Source organism: Centruroides vittatus, unplaced genomic scaffold (genome assembly GCF_030686945.1).
Source record: "Centruroides vittatus isolate TY-2023 unplaced genomic scaffold, ASM3068694v2 contig_749, whole genome shotgun sequence".
Taxonomy (NCBI): domain Eukaryota; kingdom Metazoa; phylum Arthropoda; class Arachnida; order Scorpiones; family Buthidae; genus Centruroides; species Centruroides vittatus.
The window spans coordinates 69,452-90,268 of NW_027122485.1; the positions used below are offsets into that span (position 1 = coordinate 69,452).

The following is a 20,817-nucleotide window of genomic DNA, read 5'->3' on the forward strand; positions in this document are numbered from 1 at the left end:
CGCAGTATTATTGGTATCATGCGACAAAAAATAAAAGTATGGGAAGTCCATAAAAATTGATGAAAAATGTAACTAAAAATATTTCTAAACATGAACACCCCATGTTTTATTTTTGATTGCATAATACCAATACAATAATACTGTGAAAGCCGAAAAATATTATGTTTTACCTTTTATGTGAATTGAAAAGCGTTTCATTACTTTTTTACAGGTTTTTTTTTTTTAAGTGAACAGAAAACAGGATACGAATTTTAATTTGTTAATTGAACCTGATAGATATAAGAAATCTCGATATACCGGCCTATATATAAAGTAACTTAACTAGACAAACATTTTATTCAGTTTACACTTCAAATTTTTATTAGCATGTTACTCAAATGGATTACTTATGGATCATTTTATTAGAATGCAGCGACTCAAATTGACAAATCTCTGAAACACGTCTTGAGAAGTAAGAATTCGACCGACTTTAAAGAAATTTTTTACATTAATAGAACTAATAAAATGAAGTGTCGTGATGGAAGCCGAATTTTAAAATTCGACCTAGAACTGGAGAAATCGGGGATCAAAAGTGATCTCCATGTTAAGTCAATTGGAAAATTTTGTTCCTTTTTAAGCTCACCTTCATGTTTAAATAGTTAGGACTCGCCATACATCAATGATAAGACTTCTAAATTGTTAAAGGTATGAGAATGAAACTTCAAGATATAATATTAAGAAACAAATTAAATAAACGAAATAAAATCAAAGTATATAAATACAAAAAGTATTATAGAACGTGGAAATAAGTTTTTGAACGATAATAAATTTTTATCTAACTTTTCTGAACGAGAATTTTACATTGAGGGCTAAAACCCATAAAAATCCGATTAAATATGGACACTTAGGGGAAGGTGGGGCAAGATGAGGATTTTAAGGTTTGAAAAGTCATAAGATGGCAACCACTTTGATGAGAACGATAATTATTTATTCTCAGCAACTACAACATTTGATAATATATAATACAAAATTTAATTATTGAAAAACGTTTTTATAAACAAGAAAATTTAATATTTTAAAATTATATGTGAATGCACCATCTTGTCCCATCCATAAGGTAAAATGGGGATATTATCACAGGTCAACTTTATTTCAAAACTAAACACTTACAGCCGATTGCAGAGAGAACGTTTAGAGGCCGACGGCGGTTTTCAGATCGGGTAGACCGCGGTTCAGAAAAATTTCATTGCGGAGACAGCGTTTTCGAGCTTGCCACAATGTAGACAGCGATTAGAAACAAGTTATTTGACCTGCTTTCTAGACTCACTCGGCAGCAGGTTTAGATGGCTTTTTAATTCGAGCGATAATTTTGTTGGTGGAAAAGTTTAGATAAAAGTGGATATCATTCCTTCGATAAATGTTGTAAACGGTACGAATCAACAAAATTGTTCATTAATCAATTTCTTGGAGCAAAAATAACAAAATTAAATATTTTTAATTTGTTTTAAATGTTCCAATTCCGATATTCAAGTGGGTGAAGACTTATTGGCGACGAAATTAAATATCGAAATGGGAAAATGTCATTAATTGCCAAATGTCATGATTGGAAAATTGGAAAATGTCATGATTGTCATTAATTGCCGAACAACGGTTGTTGACGGCCTTAAGATTTTATTTCCGAAAGCTTTCGGAATATAGCCCGGCAACCTTTTCTGACGTCACAAACGAATAACCCGATTGGCCGAACGACTCCTAAAACAGGGGAATAATGGCAAAGAAAGTAAGAGCCAATATTTTGCCGTTCAGAAATAGACGCTCGTCGTCTTTGCAACGCATTTTAAACCGCGGTTCAGCCAACCAACGTTTATAGGCCGTTCTGTTGTTAAACGTCGTTTAACGTAAACTCTGTTTCTGCAATCGGCTGTTACAGTCTTAAAGGTTACTTTTCACATTAATAGAACTAATAAAATGAAGTGTCCTGACGGAAGCCGAATTTTAAAATTCGACCTAGAACTGGAGAAATCGGGGATCAAAGGTGATCTCCATGTTAAGTCAATGGGAAAATTTTGTTCTTTTTTAAGCTCCATAATATCTCCATCTAAAAGGTAATGTAAAGGTTTACAATGATATTTTGTAAAAATTGTAGCAGGCGGAGAATTAGATGAATTATTGCTAAAACATGGAAAACGTTCTTACTTCCAAAGAGAGCGTTCTCTTGTCCCATGATCTCTTTTGGGGTTGACATTTGGTTCCCCAAAAAACAGCTAGATGAAAGCACGTTAACCACGAATAAACAGACCCGTCTTACATCATGTCCCCATCTTGCACCATTTTCCCCTATAACCTCTTGAGATCCACTACTAGAAAAAACTTTTTTTTAATTGAAGTTTTGTTATATTATTGACCTTTGGGTGTCACTTGTTATTAAATTATCATTTTTTTAAATTTTTTTGTTTTCGGTCATTAAAAAATGGTATGTGTCATATATGACACAATGGATCTCTACCTGTACAAAATGCAAACTGTCCTGTTCATGTAAAAATGGTTTATTTGACTGTTTTTGTACAATAATTGACATTTTATATTTACATATGACATGCTTTGAAGCAATTTTTATTTGTCACAAGGCACAGATGGATTTTGCATTTGATACAGTACACTGTAGCTCATACACTTTTATATCAGTGCATTTGGCAGCAGTGATTTTTGCCATTTGCAATGATTTCTGGTATGTGTTTTGCTCCACTTTTGCATTGTATTTTTCTGGGATGTAAAGTTGGAGTATGTTTTTATTATTTTCCTTTCTTTGTCATCTTCACTGTTCATTTTTTTATTTTCTGTACTATCTGAATGTAATAGCCATTTTGACACTTTTACTTTAAATTTTAAATATTGAAGTGTGTTTTTCTTCCTCTTTTTTTATTGCTCTGCTATCTCTTCTGCAGGCTATCCAAAAATTGTTTTCATTTCATCAGCAGTAAAGTTCAAAAGTTTTTCCAGGTGAATCAGTGATACTTGATTTGTGCATGTCATCATCAAGCAATGACATCAAAGAGATTCTCAGGAATATAATTCAAGAAATATTCTTTAGACTCACACTTCTTACCCTTTCAGGGTTCTTCCTGAAATTCAGCAGCTGGTAGCAAGGGCTTAAATCTATTTGTATGGAGCCATGGTGAAGTTTGTTACTGCACTGATGTCAAGAAATCTTCCTCTATTTACATAGCTGAAGCATCATTTTCATCATCGTCAAATATATCATCTAATGACTTACATTCTTCAGGACAGTTTGGTTGATAAATGTTCTGACTGGTTTAAATGTTTGGTCACTGTCTTCATCACTGGACCAGCCTTCCAGTCCACACAAATTTCTATCAATATCAAGTGTCCTATCATGTTCCTCCCTTATTTCATTTGTTGTCACTGAAAAATTTATAATAAATGTCAATGATTTAGTTTTAATATAGATTTATGATATTAATAATTTATAAATTCTTAAAAAACAGAATCCTGCAGACCACATAAATAACTATACAAAAACAAATCACAGAAATTAATTTATTAATTTATTAATAAAAATAAATAATCATTTTTATTAATAAATTAATTTAATAAAAAATTAAAATAAATGATAGAATACATATTGCTGACTAAATGACAAAATAACTATAAAAGTAAATAACTTGCCAATATGAAAACAGTTCATAGGCTGTAATGTAATTATTGTAACACTAAGAACCAATGTGTCATATACTACACATTCGAAAGTTAGCTCATCTTATGAAATACTGTTATTAATATAAGTTTTAAACAATACTCTTATATAATCTTAAAAGTCTCCTGAACAAAAATACGTTTAGATTGTAAGATTATAATAGATAGTAATAGAGAAAAATGAATACTTACATGAAACAGTCATACTTGTGATCACTTCCAAAAACATGTGCTCAGACAATCACTTATATTTTCCTTCATCTCTATCACAGTGGGATGCATGTGGTCTAATAAGATTCATTAAACTCTAGTGAAGAAAGGAATAACTAACATAAATGTTTAGCAAGCAAAAAAGAAGAGCTGCTTTTCATTCTTTGGAAGGAAAATTGTGTGTCATATACGACACTCGGCATCCCAAGAGGATAAAACCGAAAACAAATAAAAATGTCCTAATTATCGTTTAAAAAAAGTACACGAAACAATTGCTGTTTTTCGGCTTAAGAGTCTATTAGGCTAAACGAGAAAAGTCAAAAAGTTTCATTTGTATTTTAAAAATTTAAATGATTCACTATTTAGTTAACGATATAAAAAATATCATTTGTATGAGTCAGAATCATTGCCAGGAGTGTTATATTTATTTCCACATCATTATTTCCTGACAATTTTCTTGAAATATTAAATAAAAAAATTTAGACTAATTTGTTGGTGCTGTAAACATAAACCAATAAAATTACACTAAAGCTAGATCTTGTTTTCGTCTATTTTCATAAGTTTATCGAATTTACTTTCAACTTTCGTGTTTGTGCCAAATTTTAGTCAGTTTTCTTGTTAAAATGACAAGTAGCTCTTTCTCTACAATTAATAAAAATAAAAATCACGAGTTGCGTCAATTTCCCGGCTGTTAAGATTTAATTCAAAAAATAACTTTTATACATGTATACCTCGAGTTACGTCGTTTCGAGTTAAGTCGTTCTCGCTTATACGTCGTTTGTCAAAAAAGTATGTGAAAAAATAAAAATCAAGTTTAAGTCATTTTATTCGACTTTACATCTGTCCGCCACAAATATTGAAGTCGTGATATCACTAGAAAAGCGTTAAAAGCACATAAAATCATATTAAAATATGTACATTTAAAGTAAATGTTAATATAATCATCATAAATCCTAGAGAAGGAAACATAAAAATATGTGTGTTTCTGGGTTGTCGTCTTATTTAGAGGTCTTTAAGTGCTCATTATTGGCATTTTCCACGGTAGTTTCAAATATCTACCATTTGGTGTCGTTGTCAGTGCCACTCGATATTGGTAAATTTAACATAAATTAGTTTATTTTCTAATATCGCAAAATAATTTTAATAACTGTATTTGTTATTTAACCTTAAAAAATCATCATATTTTATAATGTCTTAGAGAAACCACATTCACAAATAAAAAGTCCGCGATGTACTGTAAACATCACCAAATTGCAAACATATCAGTACAGTACTGTACATTTACAAGTTTGTACTGTACGTACATGTATTCGTAAATTTTGATTACTTTTTTCTGTACTATATTAAAAACTAAAATTTATTTGTTTGTAAGCTTAAAATAGATTCTTATTAACCATATATTATTAAAAATGCATTTATAAATAAAATACAGAACTGGGAATGGTAATTTGTGGTTTAACCTAGTGACAAGTAAATTCGACTTACGTCGCCTCTCCTGGAACCAATTACCGACGTAAGGTGAGGTATACCTGTATTATTAATCAACCTACTAATAAACTAGTTAAGTAACGCTGCATCAGCGTGTAGTCGGAACGAAGCTGCTCGCACCTTTATTTTCTAGATTATGAGGGAAAAAGAAACAAAGAATCATTCGTTCTCAACAATATATTTGATTTATATAGATCATTTAAAGGTACAAATATAAGATCGGAATAAGCCATTAATTAATTGTTATGCCAACGTTTCACGAAATTCCGACTATCACTACGGGCCTTGAACTTACAGATCGACTCGTAGCGATCTTTATTGTAACGCTTTAAAAATACTGAGTCAGTTATTTTTTCACTCGACTCAATGTAACATAGGTAAGACCGATAGCTGTCTCTTTTTTCCCTATATCTATTTTGATTTTTGGAAGAGTTAATCCCTATGATTTACGTATAGTCATCGAGTATGCTAAGGTAAGGAAAAACTGTCTTCGAGATCGCTACGATCTATACTGCCATCGTTCGAAGAGCGTATTATGGGGATTATTGGAAACAGATTACCATAGATGAAAGGGTCTCCGATAGCTATGGAATTCCACTAAAATAAACAGAGGAAGAGCTGGAAGGCGAGCATTAGGAGCATATATAATGTAGCGTATAGTTCCTAGTGAACCATTGACGAGACCTCCTTGCACCCATAAGTTGACTCTCGGCATGATTCTGGCATTAACTGAGAGATACAAATACTTGGAGAGACCAAGAGCTGAGTCATCTTTGGACGAAGGCAGGGCAATATCTGGAGTGTTTTCCGATGCTATATAAGCAAGAGGGCGTCCAGTTGACTGCAAGTAGTCTTCGTTGCTTTGTTTAGCTTGCTCGTTTGTTGGATATAGCTCTACTGCCGTTTGGAACTGATCAAGTTCATCTCTGGATAAACAGGCTCGATTTCTTGTCGTCAGAATGATCAGATCTGTATCAGAGAAATCACTCAAAGCTAGATGTAAGACATCTGTGAAGGAACTATCTGTGCTATTTTGTCTACGAGAATTACTAAGTTCAATGAACTTCTCAAAAGAGTCAAATGCAAATGTAATGTAATGTCCCAACACGGTAGGGACCTTGTTGGAATATTACATTGCAAAAAACACTCGAGTAGAGAGGAGTATCTTTAACAGGAGGAAGCTGAAGAAAATCACCAAACAAATAGATAAAGAATCCACCAAACGACTCATCTTTTTCGGGGTTTATCTCTCTCAATCTTCTCTCGATCATGTAAAGCATTCTTGCACCAATCATTAAAATTTCATCGATGATGAAGAATTTGAGCGACTTCATCTCAATCTGGAAATTCTGTGCAGCTTCTTCATTTAGAGATCGAAATTTTGTACTAACGATAGGAAGACGAAGGGGAGAATGGATCGTAAAGCCATCAATATTGATCACTGCTGCTCCATGTTATAGAATAATAAGTTAAAAAAAGAAAACTTTTTTTAAACTTATTATTCTATAAAGATTCTTTATATTTATTGTGTATCTAGTTAGCGATAACATTTACCTTTCAAAATTACTGTTTTAATGCTTGTCTTATTTTCCGACCACTAGATAACGCTTCTACACGTGCGTGCAGGAAGCGACTAACACTTGACTTCATGCATTCCTTATCAACATTATAACTCTAGAATGAGTTGTCCGATCTTGATGAAATTTTCTACGACGACTCACCATCACTCAAGGACGAACTGATTAAAATTTCAACTCTCAAAAATGATCCATACTGAAGAAAAACCCCTATCTCCAGTTCTACAAAAACAGATCATTTTTGAAAGTTGAAATTTTAATCAGTTCATCCTTGAGTGATGATGAGTCGTCCAAGAAAATTTCATCAAGATCGGACAACTCATTCCAGAGTTATTTTGTTGACAAGGAATGCACGAAGTCAAGTATTAGTCGTCACTACGTTCCGACAATCACAGGGATTAACTCTTCCAAAAATCAAAATAGATATAGGGAAAAAAGAGACAGCTATCGGTCTTACCTATGTTACATTGAGTCGAGTGAAAAAATAACTGACTCAGTATTTTTAAAGCGTTACAATAAAGATCGCTACGAGTCGATCTGTAAGTTCAAGGCCCGTAGTGATAGTCGGAATTTCGTGAAACGTTGGCATAACAATTAATTAATGGCTTATTCCGATCTTATATTTGTACCTTTAAATGATCTATATAAATCAAATATATTGTTGAGAACGAATGATTCTTTCTTTCTTTTTTTCCCTCATAATCTAAAAAATAAAGGTGCGAGCAGCTTCGTTCCGACTACACGCCGATACAGCGTTACTTAACTAGTTAATAAAGTTCAATATAATTACCTCCGTTATTAGATTCAATAAATTTCCTATGCCCTCTAAATGCCAATTCTTGCTTTGAGAAAAAACATATAACATCTATTAATTTAGATATATCTATTAATCGTAATTATCTCGTTATAATTTTCAATATTTATTTTATATTGTGTATCAATGTTAAATTCTATTCTATTTTGATTTCTAAATTGCTTCAATTTTACGAAAGAATCGTCATTCGTCATAAATTTTATCGTCAAAATGTCGAAATTTTATTGTTGACGTATTTATATTTAATTTAGGCATTGGTCTTTCTCTTTTAATAATGTTTTCTTTTTCATTATATAGTCTTGAGCCAAAACTTTTTTAAAATAAATTTTTGAATCACTAACCACGATATAAGGGCTAAAATTAAAATTATCAGAAAAACTTACTTGGTAAAACAAAATGTCTGATGAATATACATGCCTAGTACAAAAAATTCTTCAATTGTATGAATATACTTTTAAAGAAACTTATAATTAAATATAACTTTGTGAAGAAACGTACATAAAAAGAACAAAATATTCTTTACTTTTTAAATCTTAAAACAATCCACTTAGTGAAATACTGTAGCTCCCTACGAGTGACTAATGAATGGAATCAGAGACAGTCCAGGTAGGTGTGTGCGTGCCAAATTCCGAGGGTGCCGATACCGGCCAATGTCAAATGCCTTTTTTGTCGCATCACTAGTATATATCAAAGGACGCGACAGGGTTGTTTTTAAACGTTTCTCACCATAGCTGTAAAAATCTAAATATGTTAAACTTGACAGATTGTCCGTCATTCGTTTTCTAACTAATTCGTTTTAGGACCAAGTGTTCACGGAAATTTCCAAAATTTACAACTTTTCGGTCACTCTCATTGAACTGGAAAAATTTCTGTCTTTATTACATCTAATATTACAAAGAGATCAGACCCCACTGTACTCGGCAAGAGATTGGTTCAGTTAAGCTTCTGTTTAAGTAAACTTTCGGCTCTTTCATCGGGGTTTTATTTATGTTTCTAATTCCCTAATCACTTAATTATTTAACTACTACTTAAGTAGAAATAGGTTGAAACCGGTTACTTTGTATTTGAATATCTGTAGGCTTGGGAAAGAAGTGGAAAGAAATTTCTAAGACAACTGATACATAAATCATAAATTTAAGGAAAATAAATTCTAGAGCTTTTTTGTACCATTGTACGTCTTATTCATTAAATTTGGTTGTAAACGATGCTGCCAAAGTAACAGTTAATTTTTTAACACTGTACTAGAATTGTACACGTTTTTTCTGCATCCCCTTACAGATGGGACATACTAAATCGTAATATCACCGGTTTAACATTGAAATCCGTGAGTAATATAAGATGGAAGAGCAGAATAAACGCAGAATAAATATATCAAATATTTTAATGGATTTTTTTAAAACTCCTGTCAACTATACAGAACTATCATAAAAACGTGCCAGTAAACTCCTATCGGTTGGGTTAAGTTATAAATCTAGTCTACAGTGAGCAACCTTTTTTATAACATGGGCCAGAATAAATTTTACGTTTTTTCCGCGGGCCGTAGTAGTTTATTGACGCCTTCTTGTGACTTTAATTTTTTTAGTCTGCAAATATGAAATAAATAAATAAAAAGTTAATTACTACATTTATTTCTCTTATCGTTTTCGAAAATTACAAAGAATTGGAAAAATAACTATTAATTAGTTATTTTTCCAATTTAATAATCTATTAAAGATCTCGCGGGCCGGATAGAAACTTTTCGCGAGCCGTAGCTGGCCCGCGGGCCGGGGGTTGCCCGCCGTTGATCTAGTCTACTCGTGATTCACATAATCGGGCGAGGGCGGCCGAATATCTAGCAGGCAGGCGGCTAACAGCTCAGAACCGGTCCGGGATATAAAATTAGATGTTTTATGCGTGTGTTGCTTCTACCGGCTAAACCGGGTGAGGTTGGTGCTCTGTAAACCGCATGTGTCAATGCCTATATAATCTGGCTGATTGGAAACTGACCCGGTTTCGACACTCCTTCCGCCACTGAATTATTCGAATATACAAAAGCAATCTTATCGTTTTTTCACATGTAGTATAGAAATGTGTAAAAGATACATAATGCAGTTATAATAAAATATTAATATTAATTAATTTAAAGTACGTTAAAATATGAAAATTTATATTTTATAAAATACAAGGGAAGGTCATTGGAAGGTGGAATCGGCGCTTCAATCGCTTCCAATGACGGCACGCCACTGTCCGATACCAATCGAATAGTATTCCTCCGAATTTCGAAACTCTCCCTTTGTAATTCCAGCTTTTTGTTTACCTTTCTGACAAATAATTTTTTATAGTCTTCGCGAGACTGTCGGGCGGGTACTCGTTAAGTTTTATGTCGGTTTTTACTTACGAAAAGAGAGAGTTTAACTGTCTCATCGGATATTCGTTAACGTTTTAATACCAAATTTTAAATTTCATCCGGGCCTTGATTTAAATAATGTTTTGTGCGCTAGTTGATTTCTGTTCTCTGAATTTTTGTAAGTGTTTTTTTTAACTTATTATTTGAAAAATAAACTAATAATATTATGGAGCATAAAACAGTGTAGTGTCAAGAACTGTGCTCACTATAGAAACCAAGCAAGATATAATAGCCAAGGTAGAGAGTGGCAAAAGATGTCTGATGTTGCTAGGCAGTATGGCTTGAACAGGTCTACAGTAAACACAATCTTAGCTATGAAAGATATATCAAGAAGTCTCAAGCAATTAAATATCTTTTGAGGATGTGGGAGAATGTCAGAACAACGGGCATCCAAATGGCATCCAAACCAGGTGGAGGTTAATAGGCTTGGAGATATCTACAATTACAATGCTATTAATTACTTCCGAAAAATTCTGAAGAAGAGAGAAAAGCAATCGATATTAGACAGATTCTTTAACCCCCACAAACAGAAAAAAACATCTAATAAAAATGCAAGACTGTATTTTTATTATTACATATAAATAAACGTAGTAAGAAAGTGTATAGTTTTTTATTTTTTGGAGTCTCCAGAACGAATTAATCAAATTCCCATAAAAACCTATGGTAAATCGATAATCGGTTAACGAACAAAGACTTGGAACGGATTATGTTCGTTAACCGATCATCCACTGTATTATAAAAGCTAGGAATGTAACCCATGTTTTGTTAAAACGACCAGGAAAGTAACAAGAAAGTAAAAATTTGAAATGATTACAATACTTTCCCGTGTTATGTTATAACAGCTGGGAAAGTAAACGACGATCGTGTTGTTAGAGTTGGCGAGAATTTACAAAGAGAAAAAAAATAAATAAAGGTTTGTGCTCGGTTAAAACTTGGAGAAATGAAGATCAAGGGCTCAGCAATCATGCTTCCACCAGATGATGAACGAAGTAAAGCTTTAGAATACCGAAGATTATCATAGATATATCTGCATGGATACAAATACTTTCCAATGTATTTTAAGGAGGATAACCACTATAAAAGTTAAAGCATACATAAAGCATACATCTTTGAAATTCGATTTCACCCGGAGAACGGGTTTCGTTGACTCTTCGTTATTTAGCGACCGGTAAGATTAATATATACCTCTATTTATACTTAGCTTATATTTTATGCAATCTTTGAAAATTAAAATGGTTGTTATATAGTTTAGGGAAAAGCTTCGTAGTCTGGAGTATAATTTAGAGTGGCCCACAACTCGATATCACTTATCATCCCGGAGTTATAGATGCCATTTATAACTCCTATAAAAGCGAATACTTGAAAGTAAGTTTTGTACAGAGCCTGTTAAATTTAATTCATTTATCGAAGCTTCGCTAACGCTCCTCTTCAATACTGACTTCGAATCGTTTAACTATAAATAAATAGCGAGGTTGAGGCCGAAGTTTTAAACGCGAAAACGTGTACGTCGGACATTCAGCGCCGCTTTCCTGTAAGCCTAGAAGTTTGACAATGGCATTTGGAATGTCGAGCACGATTCCACTGACTATCCAAACGCCATTGTCAAACGTCTAGGACTTTGAGAGCCCGAGTCTCAACGTCTGACGTACACGTTTTCGCGTTTAAAACTTCGGCCTCAACCTCGCTAATAATTATTTACCTCAATATATATAAAGTGAACAAGATCTGATCAAACAGTCTCCCAACTTATTTTTTTCTTTGCAAGTGTTTGCAAGCTGGGGAGGAGACTATGTCATCTTGTGAGCTTGGACACTACTGCATGTGTGTAAATTTTGGCGAACCCGTCCAACTCTACAGGTAGCTGTGATTGTTTCAAATATATACTGTTATCGTCGCATTAGTGATTTGGCGGAACATGATGGATCCTGATTTTATGAAGATTATAACCAGAGACGAGACCTGGTCTACAGGTATAACCTTGAGAGAAAAGCACAATCATTCCAGTGGAAAACATCATGGACTCCACGGCCAAAGAAGGCACGGCAATTACGCAGCAATGTATAGGTCATGTTGGCCGTTTTTTTTCGACCATCAAGGCATAGTTTTTCTTGAGTACGCCTCTCATGGAAAAACTGTAATAAAGGAGTGCTACTTGACTGTTTTACGTCACTTATGAGATGCTGTTAGCTGCAAGCGACCAGTCTGGCGACTAGTTCATTCATCACGACAATTCTCCGGCCCCACGGGTTGTATATCTTCTACACATTCCTTGCAAAACAGGAAACTGCAGCATCCTTACTCCCCAGACATGGCTCCTGCCGACCTTTGGCTCTTTTCCAAACTCAAGATGCCACTCAAAGGAAAGAAATTTCAGGACGAGGAATGGCGACTAATGGAGATCCCGATAAATGACTTTAAAAGGCTTCTAACAATAAAAGTATCGTTGGGAGAAGTGTGTGAACTCAGGAGACAATTGTTTGAACCAAACAGTTACGAAGGCGTTTTTTCTAACTTCAGGTCGGACCTTTTTGTTCAGACCTTGTATATAATTGTATGTAACATATATAGCTACCTGGTTTATGAAGCCAGGTAGCTATATATGTTACATACAATTATATACAAGGTCTGAACAAAAAGGTTTCGTTTAAAAGGTTTATGAAGCAGTTTCGTTGTAGGAACTTAGTAGAAAGCTCATTGTACCCATTGTTCCCAAGTTGACTTGAATACATCATTTGCTCCACGTCCACTTCGTTTGCTATCTTCTACTTTTTTATAATACAAAGGAATGTGGTATACAAATGAAGCTTTTTACTAAATTCTTTAATTATATTTAAAATAATATTGTTACTAAACCAAAAACAATGATTTGATATCTAGAAATTAAAAATGGTCTCACTTATCACGCTCTTTTACCTTTTCTTTGATAAAACGAATATCTAAACTTCCACAGGCATTCGTGATCCTGAATCAGTTCGATGAATTTGGACTCCAAAGCAACATCCCAACTTATCGCCATGATGAATGTCACTTTTCCAATTGCTACCGTATAACGTAGCATAAAGATACTTGTCGATTGGGTGCGCGAGTGCAATCTGTGCCTGAACAAACTTTATGTTCCTAATTGTTAATAGTTATCGAAAACAGCCATCGCGGTTGCAGTTTGCCTGCGTGGCTGGAAATTTTAGGGTGCAATAACGGCTTGAGAACAACGTTATACATATAGATGAAAAAATTGCGTTAGTGGATATGAGTTAAGTGTTCCATTTGCATCTCTTTATTTACAATTTTAAATCTGCTATTTAATAAAATATTCTATCTCGTATATATAATAATCAAATCTTCCAAAATTAAAATCCGGTCGGGACTAACTAATCATTTCAAACCTACAGTCTTATATTCCATATTCAGGGCTCATATTCTTAGATCATTTAAATTGTATTACAATACTCTCAAATTTATAATCTAATATATTTAGTTGATAACGGTCAAACTTCTACAAAATGTTTATGCGACGAAAAAAATCCAATTGTTATATACAGTATATCTTTTCGCTTATAATTTAAAGGAACGCGCTTATTCTTGACTACAAAAGCAATATAATACTGTACATTCATACATAATACTGTCTGAAAATATACATTGACGAATATTTATTTATTGAAATTGTATTGTAATTATTTAAAACATAAAAACTTAAATCCGTTTCACAAAAGATATGTCGTGATTGAGATTTCGTTTAAATGTCTTTAATAATAACAAAAATATTAGTACAAATTGTATAGAATATTAATTAATTAAAAGTGCTAAATAAATTGCAAGTATTTAATTTAATTTGAAATATTTTTTTTATAAATCATTTTAAAAGATTTCAAAATTAGATTAAATCCTTGTGATTTATTTAGAAAATATACTCGTACATCTTCTGAGTAAATCATGTGTATGTGTATATATATATTTTCCTTTATTTTCTTTTATAAATTACTAATATATCACAATTTGTAATCATTTGAAGAAGCTTCTGGAGAGGCATTCGTGTTATTATCAATATTGGTCAAGTCCTGGTAGTAAGTTTTGACGACAATCAAGCATACAATCTGAAAACAAAAACATATAAACATATTTAATAGTTAGAATTATATTTAGTAATTTACTGAGCTAGTTCTATAATTATATTATTATTGTGTTGGGTTATGTGAGATATACTCGGTTAACACCGGTGGCTGTGTACTATGCCGGACCAAAGTCAAGGCATAGTAACCAAAACAAATTAAAAAAGTGTATCAGTGTGTGTGTCTGTATTCAGGAATTTCCTCACAATATGACATGTATTCAATATAGTGGCCTTCTGTAGTATGATATATGTATTTCTATTTAATTGTAGTGCCCAGGCTTTTGTGTAGTGTGTGTGGTATGACACCTGTAGAGGAGAGAACAACAGGTACAATAAGCACCCTATCCATCCTCCACAGATGCCTTATTTCTTGGGTGAGTTCTGTATATTTGCTAATTTTTTCAGTGAATGCGTTTTGTACACTGTGAGTGTTTGGAATGGCTATGTCTATAATGTATGTGATTTTATTGTGTTTGTCAATGAGTGTGATGTCTGGTCTGTTGTAGTAAATTGTTTTATCTGTGATTATGGCTCTGTCATAGAACATTTTGTGCGTGTTGTTTTCCAATACATATTATTATTATTATTATTATTATTATTATATGTGATTTACAGTATAAATTTATTTTTAACTAGTTAAATATTTCATTTATTTTTGCCATTTGAATGAGATCACATTCTCTATTCAATCGCGCAAGTTCGCGTTACATTCACAATATATGGAACAATGAACAGAAAATTTGAGAATTTAAATCCCGACACTCTCTTCCTTATGTATACGTCTATACTTTAATTTATAAAAATATTTTAGAATATGTAGAAACATCAGTTTCATGATTTCTTTAAAATATATATATAATTGAAAAATCGGTCAGTAAGTGGCAAGAGTTATTCACAGCCATTTTAAATTTGCGTGGAAAAGAAAACGAAGGAAGAATTAGAATTGGATATCGTTGCATAAAAGAGTCGCGAATAGTATAAATAAAAATGGCGTATTAAAGACGAGACCAGATTGGAAAGATTAGGGGCAGGAGGTCCCGATTATATATGTATACTAGCTGACCCGGCAAACGTTGTTTTGCCATATAAATTATTTCTAGGTAATTTCTAGCTGACCCGGCCACGCGTTGTTGTGGCTCAAAATGTATCTATTATAAATGTATAACACTTCCCCCGTGGGGGGAATTTCAAAAAATCCCTTCTTAGTGTACATTCTCTTGACGTACCCTATTAAAACGCAATCAAAAACGCATCTAAAATAGTATAATAAAAGCCGAGTTCTTCACAGTAAGCCTTAATCTCGTCACTTTTCCCCGCTGGGGAATATCGAAAAATCCCTTTTTAGTGTATATTCTGTTGACGTAACCTATTAAAACGCAATTAAAAACGCAAAAAACCGCATGTAAAATAGTATAATAGAAGCCGAGTTCTTCACGGTAAGCCTTAATCCCGTCCATCTCCCCCCACTGGGGGAATTTCGACATGTATATTATATAAAAACACGTGCGTATTCGAATGCAACGTTGTGTCAAAATTTCAAAGGAATCGGTAGGAACAAACGAACGTTATATTTTATTTATATAGATAGATAGAAAATGATCTGCTTCAGTCCATTCTCACAGAAAAGCATAATGCCTGACAGAAAAGCAAACTTAGGTCGTCGGAAGTTAGCGCCATCTGTTGGACATAAAAGCCTTAATCCATATATAAATATATTTTTGAAAGGGGGGAAATGGTGTAGGGGTATGAAAAATAGATAGTAGCCGGTTCTCGGACCTACTGAATATGCATATGAAATTTGGTAAAAATCGGTAAAACCGTTTCGGAGGAATAAGGTAACTAACATTGTGACACGAGAATTTTATATATAAGATGTGAACAGGTTTTTTTTTTTTTTTTTTTTAACTCTTTCCGCCCTGTGGGCACTAAGAGGGCCTCTTTTAGTAGGCCCATTATGGGTTCGGCCAGGCCCACAATGGGGCGACCGGGTGGTGAGGGACGGGGCCCGACATATCCGAACGGACCACCCCCCGAAAAATTCCTGGGGATTATTCGACCCGTTCGGATTCGATCCCGGGTCCCCCAGAGCGGTAGGCTGCCACCTTGACCGCTCGGCCGTCCGGCCGTCATGTGAACAGGTTTAAATCTATAGTCATGTTATTTCAATTTAAAAATTTCTCTTGAAAGGAGTTAGATAGATGACCGGCATGGCTCTATTGCTAACAGGATGTACAGGAGTAGGAGCAAGATACTACTAATCTGAGGTGGAGAGAATATATTTTAATTTAAAAATATGATTAAAAATTGCAGCCCGGCATTGCGACGTCGTCACAATAAATAATTGCTCCTTTAATAATATTTTTCTGTCATTTGTGTTAAAAATATAAGGTTTTCATTGCGAATTGATAACGGTTGAAGATTAAGAAATTGATTATTCTTTGCAAAAGAGAACAGGACAATACGATCAGATTTTTTTTCTTTATAAAATATGTATTTATTTTAATATTTTCATAACATGAATAACATTAACTAAAATAAAGTATCAGTTTTCTACGCTATTTTAACATTTAATTTTGTCAAATTCTATATCGACGTAAAAATATGTATATTTTAGAAAAAGAGAAAAGATGCATAGATCTAATTATTTAAGAAAATAAGATAATCAATAGGATTTTATTCTTTAAAAAAAATTAAAAATTCATTTCAGCTAAGAAAAAACATGACTTGTGTTGTTATCCAAAAGTAGAAAAATATTCTTATTATAAGAATTAAAAAATAGCTTAATAGTAGTTATGTCTAACATTATTTATCCTTTTTTCCATTTCTTCTTATACTAAGTATAAACTATTGAATTTTAAAAAAAAATATGTTATATATACTTTTCAAATAACGTGATCGAAATCTCAAATCGGTATCTAATGACGTGACCGAATTTTCTATGAATATTTCTTTGAATTTACACATAAAAATCCGTTTATAGACATCAAAAGAGTTCCAAATAATTATTAATTAAATCAAAATACAGAAATATTTTCAAAACATCTGCACATTTATACAAGTTTGTCTAGATGATTTCACAAGGTAAAAATTAAAAGAACGTAAAAATAAATACAGTAGACCCCTATAACACGGTAGGTACGTTCCGTGTTATATGAATCCGTGTTGTACGAGTCACTTAAAATACATGAGCCAATCACAGCCCGGCACGTGTGCAGTTTAGGGGCTACGGCTGTTTGAAAGGTTTTGTTCCATAAAATTAATCGATTCTAGACTAATTTGACTCAACATTTCCAAATCACGTATATTTTTGGGAATAATCCATATAAACTATGCTATAAACAAAAAATTGTAGAATTACTTATCGAGTATGCACCGTTCGACGACGCCATTGCTTAAGCTTGTTTTCGTCGCGGAGCGGCTTATCTAACGGCGGACGCGTGTTTCCTGATCAGCAAATTTTTCGCAAAAAAATAACTTAACTTTGAAGACATCATTAATAAAAATATAATTTTTATTGCCGTTGAATAATAAACGTTTTTTAGTAGGTCCAGTGCTCGTTTAAACACAACGGTTTGTAGTACAACATCCGCTATTGGTCCAGATTCGACCAATCCTGTCGCGACACGAGTCGGCGATGACGTTTCACCGTGTTAAACGAACCCGATGGTAATTTTTTAGCCGTGTTATACGAATCCGTGTTATATGAACCCGTGTTATTGGGGTCTACCGTATATAAAATAAAAATTGATAGCTAAAATGAAATTTTGAAAAAGAGACATTACCAAAGAAATTAAATTCAAAAAATTATATTCAATTAAGTTATGTGAAAACTCAATCACAGAACTGAAAAAATATCGAGAATAATAATATTTACATAAAATAAAATATAAAAATACATATTATTTAAAATATTACATACCTTTAATCCAACACACAACAAAATTACTGCAAGCAATACGAACATTCCCTAAAATGTTTCAAAGTTTTATTTTATTATTATTATTATTATTATTATTATTATTATTATTAAATACTTGAATATTTTTATTTTTAAGAGATAAAATAACTCTTACCGCATTCTTAAAAAGAGATAAAAGTTTGAAAATTAAGATGATTATTGCAAAATATACTAACAGATCTATAATCATCCATACCAACCAAGGAATGATCAACATACGGTTTTCCTTATAGAAAAATATAAAAACTGTTAAAAAATAAAATTTTATAAACTTATTATTAGAATTAGATTAACGATTATACTTTCTTCACTCCGTATAAAAGAACTAAATTGATGAGGAAACACAATATTTGGATTGGCAACAACACAATAATCGACGCATTTAAAGTTTTATAAATGATTAATAATTCTTTGCCTGAAAAATTAATATTACGTAAAAAAATATTACATATTTACCTTTAAGTATATTTTGTTAACGTACAAAAATGCACGAAGAAGATAATTAAATTTTAACAGTTTACTTACTGCTATCTGAACTACGGTGATTAATGATGTATAATACAGCAGCCAAAATAATTATAAGAAAACAAGAAAAAATCTGTAAAATAAAATATTTCATTAAAATTAAAATAATTCAAACGATGTTAAAGATATTTTATGATCTAAACAAAGTATAATATAAGTAACCGAGAGTCAAATTATAATTGGAATGAAATATGTAGGACCTACATTACATACAAATTACATTAAATCATCATATGTCAAAACTGGATGGTAAATCTTAGCTATTTGACTTGAATTAGATTAAAATTCGAATAAATTTATTTAAATCAAATTTTTACTAAAATCTAATATTTAAGTTATTAGCGAGGTTGAGGCCGAAGTTTTAAACGTGAAAACGTGTACGTCGGACGTACAGCGCCGCTTTCCTGTAAAACTAGAAGTTTGACAATGGCGTTTGGAAAGTCGGTGGAATCATGATCGACATTCCAAACGCCATTGTCAAACTTCTAGGCTTACAGGAAAGCGGCGCTGAACGTCAGACGTACACGTTTTCGCGTTTAAAACTTCGGCCTCAACCTCGCTATTAACGCCATATTAAACAAACTGACGTATAAAAAATTAACAATTTTTTTAACATTTAGATTTAACATTCGTGCAGTACTCAATCTGTTATTTCCTAAGAAAGATCTGATTAAGCTTTATTATATATTTTCATTTTGCTGTGGGTTTAGCCTAATACACCTTTTCGTTGTCTATTAGGCTAAACCCAGCGTGCCCAAACTACGGCCAATGGGCCAAAACTGCCCCGTGAACATATCTGAATGGTAGAAATAGACCAAGTTCTGGTATATATGGAACATATAAAATATATTTACAATTTAATCTTTATATTGAGAAATATTAAAGACAGCACGGTAAGGTATAACCTGTAAGTAGGAGGGCAAAGATAGGACTTGTTCCCAGTAGTGAAACTTGAAAGGCCAAAAAAAATCTAATCTGAATGAATAATACCATAGAAATATTTAAAATATATCGGGCAAAATATTTCTTTCAAACCTTCGACAATCGAGAACTGCAACTTTGTAGTTCTCAATTGGTGCGAAATAAATTAGAAAATTTATTTGACAATAAATTAATTTTATTTAATGATGTAAAAACGAGGAAATCTGCGTATCAGTTCCGGTAAACAATTACCAAAAAGAGAAAATTGCTTTGAGAACTGATGGATCAGAGATGAAGTGACAGACTGTGGCTAAAGTATACCTCTTTAGATGGCACGTTTATAATAATTTTTGAAATGTGATCAAAGAAGGAAACTTAGGCGCAGCGCCTTAACTAGCCTTTTATGCGCCCGGTGCGAGCATCTGTAACTACGCCCCAAAACTTGGTCCAGGTCATTTCTGCGCCTCCCCAGGGCCTATGCCTTGTGCCTGGGCACCGCTGGCACCGCCCTAGTTACGGTACTGCTTACGCGTCTATCATATATAATTTATGAACATCCCAATCAGAACATTAATATACAAATTCCCCATATACAATTCTCCATCCTTATCGGATGGAGAAAATATAATGAAAACAAATTAAGTACATTTTATAAGTAGATACAAATGAAGGTGTATTGAATAAATTTAACTTCATGGATTCAATTTAAATAACTATGTCAAATGTAATATCACTTATTTACATATTTAAAAAAACTGTTTTAATTTATAATAATTAATCCTAAAATCATACAAGTATTCAAGTAACTGAAGTGAAATGAAGGAATATGAATTGTAATAAAAATAAATTAAGACTGTGAATACTATAAAGTTCTGTTAATATATAAGTTCCGTTATTATCTCAATTATAATGTGATTGGAAGTAACATTATTTCCAATGACATGATAATTGAGATAATAATCGGTATTCTCAAGTTGCCGGTCTATTGCTAAAATTGAATATGACGATTTTATCAAATACCTAATTTCACTGAACACTTCACCTTATTGTCAATTAACAAAAGTTAATTGTCATTTATACTTTCTAAATTTAGTAATGTGTGGTTTCAAAATTAATATTTTAACATAACTATAT

General features: G+C 32.6%; 1 protein-coding gene and 1 long non-coding RNA gene across 2 annotated transcripts in view; both read right to left on the bottom strand.

Moving 5' to 3' along the window:
• Positions 1–14,042: 14,042 nt before the first annotated feature.
• On the bottom strand, positions 14,043–18,629 carry LOC136981230 (uncharacterized). Its single transcript, XR_010881666.1, has 4 exons — positions 18,540–18,629; positions 18,353–18,463; positions 18,199–18,246; positions 14,043–14,262 (listed from the first exon to the last, which is right to left on the bottom strand). It is a non-coding gene; the product is annotated as an uncharacterized lncRNA (long non-coding RNA).
• Positions 18,630–18,765: 136 nt separating this feature from the next.
• Positions 18,766–20,817, bottom strand: part of LOC136981245 (nicotinamide/nicotinic acid mononucleotide adenylyltransferase 1-like) — a 44,774-nt gene continuing 42,722 nt past the window's right edge. Inside the window, exon 8 of the mRNA XM_067277525.1 lies at positions 18,766–18,835. Within this exon, the coding sequence (XP_067133626.1) occupies positions 18,814–18,835 (22 nt within the window). The 3' untranslated portion in view covers positions 18,766–18,813. The remainder of the gene's footprint in view (positions 18,836–20,817) is intronic.